The 10133-nt window shown below is 41.2% G+C and overlaps 1 protein-coding gene across 1 annotated transcript; it reads right to left on the bottom strand.

Moving 5' to 3' along the window:
• Positions 1-5174: 5174 nt before the first annotated feature.
• On the bottom strand, positions 5175-8412 carry LOC116007580. The gene is made up of 4 exons (XM_031248297.1): positions 7070-8412; positions 6879-6982; positions 6614-6790; positions 5175-6527 (listed from the first exon to the last, which is right to left on the bottom strand). Exons 1-4 carry the CDS (start codon positions 8361-8363, stop codon positions 5724-5726), a joined length of 2379 nt encoding a protein of 792 aa, XP_031104157.1. The 5' UTR covers positions 8364-8412; the 3' UTR covers positions 5175-5723.
• Positions 8413-10133: the final 1721 nt, after the last annotated feature.

The raw sequence follows: 10133 nt of genomic DNA, 5'->3' as shown, positions 1-10133 counted from the left end.
ACCATTTAAGGAAGTACAACGAAATTGGAAAAAAAACAAGTGCCACCTAATTAGATTATATTGAGAGATCTATCCAACATCAAAACGTTGTCAAACATCATTTTTTTTTTGGCAAACATCATAAACAATCATACTTTCATATGATAACTTTTTAATCAAAGTTTAAAAATGAAAATCCACACATAAATATATATGTATAGGTAATGCTATTTGTCATTTTTTTGGTAGACAAATTATATTTTATTGGACAAAAGTCTAGAGAACCAAAGTAATGTATTTGATTCTGAAGCGATGGTTAATTAAAGTAATGAGTGAGAGTTATGACGCTAGTGACTTCAGCATAACGCTCATTTCTTACTGCAAGTTCCTTGCTATGGGGTTTGAGGTGGTGGTCTTCAGACATGTCTTGAGGGAAAGTAATATATAGGTGTGCTGATTTCTTCGTGAACCTTGACCAGACTATATGGTATGGTACGACGGTCCTTGAAGATCCTCCATAAAAGTTGTTGGGGCCTCTGCTTGCTAATGCGGGCGGAGCCAAATTCAAAAGTGTCAGATAATCGCTGCTTTGAGCAGGGGCGGATGCACCAAAGAGAGAGAGAGAGAGAACCAAGCTTCAACATGTACCAAGATTCATCTATATATGATCTACCTGATGTTTAGTGTTATGTACATTAAGATTTAAGTTTATGAACATATAGAACAAATATTATGGACATAATACATTATGAATGCTATTAAACATATAGTAGTTGACAATGCAACTTAATATAAAACGACACCATTTTGGATCGGAGTCAACAATTTTAACAAGATGCAAGCTGCTACACAAATATAAGGAAAATCAAATCTATCATCCCACAAATATAAGAAAATAAAGTTGTAAATTTGCTAGTTTGCTACCCAAGTTACACAAGTATAAGGAAAATCACGCTCAACATCACTATTGCCCACGTGCATTCGAAACGTGGTACAAATTGTTACGCAAGTAAAAGAAAATAACTTTGTATTTTTTACTATCAATTATAACTTTTGAGTCTAGAGGGATTCTTCCCCATGAGACAATGAGCAAATTAAAGAAAAACCAAGAGTCTTATTCCTTAGATGCCCAGAAAATTCATCAATCATAATGACAAGAACTTTCCCAAGTTGAAGCATTGACATTCAACAGAGATTGTGCAGCAAAACAGTGCATGTTATGATGGTTTCTGTTGGAGCTGAAAGCTAAGGAGCAACCTATTGGGACCAGAAGCCACTTGCATCCTAATCATGGCATACAAGAAAGCCTTCCCTCATTGTAGGAGGCAGATTCTGATGTCCCATTCATGATGTCCCATTTGTTTAGTATCCCAGAATGTTTTAGCAGCATTCAAGAATGGAAAACCATGAAGGACCACTAACATGGTCTGCAATTATATGTTGCATCCATGGATGCTGAAAAAATTAACATAAAAGATCAGTCTTGGATGAGAAGCTAAGCTGCATCCTTTTACATTAATCTAAAGTAACATTTTTCAAGTCATTTACATATATGCACTACTGTAAAGCCAAAAGCTAGTTTCTAGGTTTCTAGTTTCTACCAGACTGATCTGATGAGTTCTAACATCACCAGAAAAGAATATGTTTAACGGGCTCGATTACCCTGGCTGCAAAGTTAAAGCTTACGAATCGATGATCTTTAACCTGATGTCTGCCCAACTAGCCTCCACTTGAGCAATGACAAAATCGGCTTGTTCCTTTTTCTTCTCCACACCATAAAACTTGGCGTTCACCTCGTTCAGTGCATCTAGCTTGGGAGAGCACGAGTTTTTCAGATTTAACTGCTGCTTCTCGATGTCTTCCTTGGATTTCTCTGCCTCCTTCAGGCTCTCTTTGAGTTGCTGGATTCTGGTGTTAAGTTTCTCGAGTTTGTTCTTTAGAGAGGTGTGGGATTCCTCTGCTTTGGTTAGTTCATCCACCAGGGATAGTTTCTCGGCCACCTTAGCACGATACTCCTCCTGATCCTTCTTTGCCTGATAGAAATCTGAGCAAAGCAATGGGAGGTCTAGTTTGAGTTTGTTCAAAGCACACGTTTTGGAAACAGGCAGATACGGTGAGGCAGCATAAATGGGGATCGAAGCATCGAGTGCAGAACGGTTATCAGGAAGAACGGCATCCTCAAAAGGCATTTTGAGGAGTTTGTAAACGTCGCTTTTGGATTTTGCAAGAGATTCAGCCGAGTGGCGAGGCTTCTTCAGTGAGGGCAGCTCAACATCTGCAGTTTGAGCTTGTTTAAGTTGAGTTGCAACCTGAGAAAAGAAGTCTGCAATTTCGCTAGAAGGATCAGCAGGCGTGACTTCATCCATTGCCCCGATCCCAACATCCTGAAAACAACTAAAGACATGAAACACCGGATTTTGATTTTTCTAACGATAACATTAAACTATGCAACATAACCCTTGCATCCCCTAAAGTAACTGATAAATCCTCGTTTAATCATTCTTAATTCAAGACATGTATGCAGTCCTATCCTGCGATATATAACTGTAGAGGAAGCTAAGGAAGAACATTTATTTACTTTATCGTATGGAAGAGTCGAGGTGGAAGAGGGAATTCCATCCGACACTTCAGTGTCACCATCAGTCTTGTGACTCGAACTGGTTTCTACCCAGCCATGGCATAAAGGAGAAGTCTTGGTCATTCCAAAAACATGAAAAGTAAACGAGAAGATGCAAATCAGAAGGATTGCAAATTAGCTAAACCGTATAGTGCAATGGAGTTTGGCTTTATCATGAAATTTCCTTACATGCTGTTCTAATTTTCTCTTTGCCTTCATGGATGGCTCCTCCATTTCATGTGAATAACCTTGTTCATCATAACCCCCCTTCTCGGATACGTTTAAGGATGAAACGAGAAGCCCTGACAAAAAATAAGGAATTACTGTCAAGTGAGGATTCTCTAGTCTAAATCAAGTCTGAGAGGAACTTTTCATCATTTGATATGCAAGGACAGTTTGATCCAGAAATCTGAATAAGGATAAATGAGAGATTATATCTTAATAGAAACACAGGAAATCAAAATAAGCAGTGTGGAAACTCTAAACATATTTGACTTCAAAGCTTTAACAACTAATGCAGTGAAGGTTACCTTCATATATCCCTTTCTTCTTTATGGAAGTTTCTTTAGCAACCTTCACAAAGCATGATGGATCCTGCACTTTGACAGCATCCCAATTGGTACAAAGAGGAATAGCAATAGGAATCGCGCCTTGTAAGGGGAAAACCCTCTCGAGGATATCATCAGCTGATTTTGTCCACGTTTTAGCTACATACATCATCCACCACGACTCGAACGATTTAGTACACTTTGACTCTGCAGAGCCTTCAAGAAACGAGAACTTCCTCCTCAATTTCTCAAACCTCTGATTAGCCTCTTCAGGCGTTTTCACTGACCGAGACAGAACTTGAGTTGCAGAATGATTTCCAGACTGAAGAGGAGGCAGTGGAACGCCCTGCCTCATCCCCAGCTGCCTAGCAAAGTGATTGGGAGAGTAATACTCCACCCCACACTTGCAATAACCCGACTTAACCCTCGGGCAACCTGCAAGGCAGAGCGACAATTCTCGAGCAATGAAATAACTACCCCACATATCCACCAACTCTTTCCTACTCCCTTTTGCAGTGTTGGGATACAAAGACTCCTGAAACCACTTAGGACCAGCCACACTGCAATGTGGAATAAACTGGCTAGCAGTTCTAGCAGGGCATGTGTAAAAGAACTTAAAATATTGACTAAATGTGCCATTATTATCCTTACCCCTAACTTCTGGGAAATATGATTGCAGCCAAAGCTGCAAGATCCAAAAGGGTCCTCCACAACGCCCAAACCTATTCCCAACAATCCCTTTACAAGTATGATAAAGATGGCACAACACTAAGGGAGCTAAAGCCAGTTTCTTGCCATTAGCAAGAGCAAATGCTAACTGTGTATACTTTCTTGAAATTTTCTCAGAAGTATCACAGAACACAAATTTTGACAGCCACATAATCAAGAAAGAAACATGTTCATTTTCTGTAACCACTCCTGTTTTTCCAACAGAAGCCTCAAAAAATTTCCCATAGGCTAAGATTTCTTCCCCTTCCTTAGTACGAGGAAACACATAGTTATTGGTCTCATTAGCTCCACTACGAACAGCAAAGGCTTCATCCCCATGTGGGCGAAACCCAGTCAAGGAAACAATGTCTATCACGGTGGGGCCCATCATTCCAAACCTAAAATGGAAAGCATTATGAGAGCCCGACCAAAAACAAAGGGCGGCGTAAAGAAGATTCTTGTCCTTGGGGATTTCGACCTTGGAGAGCTGAATTGCGTCGTATATCCCTATTGATTTCCAAAGTTGCCATTTTTCCTTCTCTACTCGGTTTACCCAGTTGACCCAGTTCGCGTTTACGACCGGCCATAGCCTAAAAGGCCTGTCTTTGTTGAACAAATCGGGTTTTAAAGAATGCAGGAGGAGTTGTTCTCCGCCTTCGTGTAGTGGGTAGCGAGAGGCGAGCTTTGAAGGATCAAAGACTCGTCGCCGTCGGCGCATGGTCCTAGGATATAATCGGAAGTTGTAGGGACGAATAGGAATACCTCGTCGATGATCTTGTCTGGCTTTAAAGCTTGCATTTTTTGTCTGCAAAAATGATGTTTTTAGTTGTTTCTGCCTACGTGAGTACAAGTCTGCAAAATATGAGCATCATCTATGACTTCTAGAGAGTGGAATTGGATTTTCTGAAGATGTCACATCACTTTATATTAGGGTTTTTTTTTATATATATTTATGCAGTTAGTTTTCCGACTTAAGTCAGACTAATACTGAGCATCTAGAACCCCTTTTCAAGAATTATTAGGCCTCCCTCAATAGTTTGAGCTTTTTCTCAAGATTTTTGTGGGCCCAAGCATCCATATCATCATCCACTATCTCACTCAAACTCAAAATCTCTCATTCCCATTAGTTTTATAAAAACCCTAACATATGGGGGGTTGTTGCAGGAGAAAAGTTTCTCCAAAATGCACACCCCCCAATTGTTTAAAAACACCATAATCAGATTTTGTTTCTTAAAATTTGTGTCCAACAACACTAAGGGGGAGGGCCTTGGAGATAAATTACAATTTCTCTAGTCAATTCTCAGATGGGCATATTCAATTTCCAAGGACCCCACACTCTAAACCGGTTCCCAAGGACCCCACACTCTAAACCGGTAAGACACTCTAGATTGAACTATCCATTAGGTGAGCAGGTAAGTATTTGGTGCCCACAAGAAGTCACCCCCACAAAAGGTTGAAACTCCTACACTGCGGTTACTAGAGTTCGATCATGCACCTAATTCATGAATTATTAGGCAAGAATCAATAGAGCTATCCATACGGGTGATTTTTTATTTTTATTTTTTAAAGTATTATTATTTTTTAGTGTTTTTTAGTGAAAGCCAGAAAGGGATTCAGAAAGATTACATGTAGCAGCATTAAATAGATCAAACATAGGATTCAAAACGCATGCTGTCACAAAACGGGCAGTATTTACATGCATGCATGCATCTTTCTTGGGAGCCAAGATACTGAAAGGGATATACATATATATATATATCAGCATGCTGTTCAAAGCTGGAAAATAAACAGCAAAATATACTTGCATGCTCGGGCGCGATCTGCTTTGTCATGCACCTGCAAAATCTAGCATTTAGACGTACGAGTCGAGGCTATGGCTGCATTAGTTTGTGTTTGAAGTCTGCCCAGCTAGCCTCTACTCGGGCGATATCTGAATCAGCCAATTCTTTCTTCTGTTCCATGGCAGGGAGCTCGGATTCTATTTCGTCTAGTGCAGAACATTTTGTGAAGGAATCCTTGGCCAAACTCAGTTTCTGTGCCTGAATCGCTTTTTTCTGTTGTTTTGCCTCTTTCCAGCTTGTCTTCAGCTCATTGATTTGGTTCTTGATGGAATCCATGGTGGAATCGAGCTTATCCTGGTTGTCTTTCAGGTCATGGTAGAGCTCCTGGCCTCTTTTGAGCTCGTCGACCAGAAGCACTTTCTTGGCAGATTTTGTGTAGAACGCTTCCTGGTCCTTCTTTGCTCGACAAAAGCTCGAGCAGAGGTCTGGGAGGCTCGTTTTGAGTGTCTTCAAGGCAAATGTGGTGTCGATCGAGAGATCTGTAGCAGCCGTGTATGTAGAGAGCGCAGCATTTAGAGAGGAGAAGTTTTCAGCTGCGAGAACGTCTTGGAAAGGCATCAGGAGAAATCTCGCGATGTCATCTTTTGCTTTTGCGAGCATTTCTGCTGAGGGTGGAGACGTGTTTAGGGCCGATGTTTCATCGTCCATGGGAGGAGAATGGCACGCGGAAAAGCTGAGAGATTGCGCCTTTCTGATTTGAGTTTCCACTTTCGCGAAAAAGTCCTCAACGTTAGACAATTTGATAGGCACCTCGTCAGATATCGAGCTAGAAACCGAGAACTTATTCCCACCAGTCTCAGCTAACGAGGGGCTAGGCATGGTTCGGTCTGCCTCCTGAGTAAATAAAAAAAGTTGGAACTCGAAAGAAATAGAAATATATTACTCCATATACAATAGCAGAGTAAAGAAGTCGAGTTTACTTCTTCTGAAGTGAAGGATGAGGCCGAGGAGGGTGTATCATCATCCAAAACCGAGGTGCCTCTATCCGTTTTCCCTTGAACTACAGTCTCAACAGACGGCTTGCTAGAGTACAAGGCCACGGGAACAGATTTGACTATAGGTTTGCCTTCTCGATGCATAGAAGGCTTGGATATTTTCTAAAACAGTCAAGCAAGAGCGGGGAAACAATTAGGTCTAAGAATTCGATCACTTGAAAACACAAATGCTTGATTGACTAAATTTTACCTTGAAAGTTTGTGTGTTTCCCTTCTTTATCGAAGGCTTCCCCGCTTTGTTATGTGGGGGTTTTCGTCTATTGAGAAACGGGGTTTGTGAACATACAGAATTCCCTGAACAAATGACAACCTCGATCTTACAAGGTATGCTAATTAAGATTTGGCCCTAGAATTTAACAAGCAAAGACTAATTAACTGTACCTTCGCACTTCATTTTCTTGTTGCTGGCAAATTCTGCAGCAGACTGTTCGTGCCTTGCTCGCATGGCATGTGAACTGAGATTAACTATAGTTGGCGGTGCCTTGCTGATGATTTTTTCGGGTGAGCTTGTTTGAGTACTACGTATATAAGCCGACCACCAGGAATCAAAAAATAGAGTAGTTTTTGGACTAATGTTAAAGTGAACAAAAGAGAACTTTCTCTTTAGTCTATCAAACATTGAATCGGCCTCCTCAACACGATCCAACGACAGAGGAAGAGGGACAGCCTGTGTCATCCCGAACTGTCGAGCAAATTGGTTTGGATTATAATGTTCTACTCTGCATTTGCATTTGCAATTTGGAGATCCATCCACAAGGAGACTATAGTGGAGGTCACGTGGAAGAAGGTAACTTGCCCAAATATCGTTCACCTCTTTCGAATGAAGGAGTTTATGAAATTTGGGATGAAGTGACTTCTTAAACCACTCGGGACCATAAGTTCCACAAGAAAATGGAGTGAACTGACTAGGAGGTCTAGACGAGCATGTGAGGAAGAACGTGAAGCATTGGTTGAAGGTTTTAGCCCTTAACACGCCTTTAGCCAAAGGATACCCGTACATTGGAGCACTAACAGCATCAGATATCAAAGGTCGATATTCTGGAAAGTACGATTGTATCCAAAACTGTAAGAGCCACAAAGGCCCCCCTCCACCATCAAACTCGTTCACAACGATGTCCCTGCATACATGATAGAGACTAGACAAGACGAGAGGAGCCAACGCGAGCTTCCTGCCAGCAGAAAGGGCAAACGCCAATTTGGTATATTCTTTCATCATGCTAGGAGAAGAATTGCAGAGCAGATATTTCGAGAGCCACATAACGAGAAACGAGATATGTTCGTCCTCTGTCACCGCAACAGCCCCCATCGAGACATCCAAGAATTTGCAATAGTTAAACTGCTCGTCGCTACTTACCCTTTTCATACCAAAATCCTCACTCGATTCAAGCGTGCTGAGAACACCACAGACTTCCTCCCCGTGTGGCATAAACCCCGTCAATGCAACTACATCTAGTACCGTCGGGCTCATCATCCCAAACCTAAAATGGAACGAATTAGTCGAGGCTGACCAAAAGAACAACGCAGCATAAAGCAGATTCTTGTCCATGGGAATATCAATCTTCGAGAGCTGAATAGCATCGTAGATCCCAGCAGCCTTCCAGACCTTTCCTTTCGCCTTTGCTACCCGATCAACCCAATCAATCCAAGTTCTATTCACATTTGGCCATGACCTCATTGTCTTGCCTATATACCTATCAGGCTCAAGCGAGCGGTGGAACAGCCTCTCCCCTTCCGCCAACGGGTAAAAACACGAAACCTCTGAAGGAATCTTGGTCTTAAAACATGGTCCTAAAATGAAGTCATCAGATTCAGATCCAGGCACACACACAAATATCTCATTATCAATCAGCTCTTGGTCCAACCCTTTCACTTGCTCTGCCAACTTCTTAGATGGCTCACAAATTTCATCATTCGAGTTCGTAAACGCCATTGGGACATCTGGGACTTGGGATTGTCTTTCTCAGAAACAGTTTGAAGCCTTTAAGGTATGAACCTTAACTCATGTACTATGATGTACAAAAACCAGCAGAAATCTCAACAAAATTAAACTATCAGAAAAATCACAACAGCACCTCCAGATTTGCTAAGGAAAACCTTATTTACGGAAACAATTTCAGAAGATCATGACTAGAATCATCTCTGCACAATAATATGGGAAATCATTAAATTCTCAGAAACCTTAAACCGCTCAAAGATGGCAACTTTTGAAAAATTCACGCACGGCGCAGTAAAACCCATAATTTGCTTAAGTAGATTTTCAGTTATAATTGCAACCCTAGCACAAACACTATGAATTCATCGATCTTTATCGATAACTTAAACTTAACAACGCAGAAAAATGTGATCTTGAGCTTCCATGCAAATAAAAGTGCAATCTGGGCAGTGTATTTGGATGAAAAATGAAGAATTAAATCTAAGTAGAATGAAATAATACTGACCGATCGTACTAAGTTTCCGCGTATTGTTCGTTGTTTAGGACGACATTTTAGTTTGCTCAACATTTCTGCTTGTACTTCGATCAGACAATGTCCTAAGTTTCATAGGAAATCGAGGAAGACAATGCATCATGCTGCTGATCATCATTGTACACGTGTAGTGACCAAATCGATTTGTGTGGGGGCCTCTCGTGAGCCCCAGCATGAAGGCCCAATTGTGGTTCTTAAACGATTTCATCACTAGTATTAGCCCAAGCCCAATTATATGACCCAATTACATTGAAATATGTGCCATGAATCACATTTTCATTTTTTTTTCAATTACTATTAATTCTGTTACAATGCAATATATGTTCAATGTTCATAACTATTTTCTCAACCTCCTGAAGCACAAAAAGTCAATAATGTCTTCATTGAGACTCGAACCCACCCCTTTTTATATGGGAGTGCAACCCGATGATAAAAATTATAATTGAAATCTACTTAAATACTTAATAAATAAGGAGAATAATATGAGTATTTTTTTATTTTTTTTGATGAGTATTTGATAGAAGGAGACACTAAAAAACAAAGTATCATTTTTTCAATATTTTGTTGATGATGGGATAAGGGTACACCCCACTAGTTGGACGGGCAGGGGGAGCGGGGTCGATGGTCTGATCAAGTGCAAAAAGAGGTACGACCGTCCGAATGAGCACCGACTGGTAAGATGAGGACGTCAGTTGGCCGACTAGCGAGAAGGGATGCTTATTACTCCTTAGGTGGGCAGAACGAAGACCAGTAAGCCAACCAAGAGGTCCAAGCAGCCCGATAGCCGATCGAGAGGTCCTGGTGGCCGACCAAGAAGAGAAGGCAGCCGACAGGGGATGGCACGGAATCAATGGGTATTCAGTCAGCAAGATTACTACAGATCAAGCATGAGTCATTCGATAGTCATGAGCAGTTGATAGGATGGCCGAGTACGGACCGAGTGGAGTGAGGAGTCGCGCTCAGTAGAGGAGTAAGGGGAC

This window comes from Ipomoea triloba, chromosome 15 (genome assembly GCF_003576645.1).
Source record: "Ipomoea triloba cultivar NCNSP0323 chromosome 15, ASM357664v1".
Taxonomy (NCBI): domain Eukaryota; kingdom Viridiplantae; phylum Streptophyta; class Magnoliopsida; order Solanales; family Convolvulaceae; genus Ipomoea; species Ipomoea triloba.
Note: the sequence above shows the minus strand (reverse complement) of the source record. Positions and strands in the feature narration are given on the sequence as shown.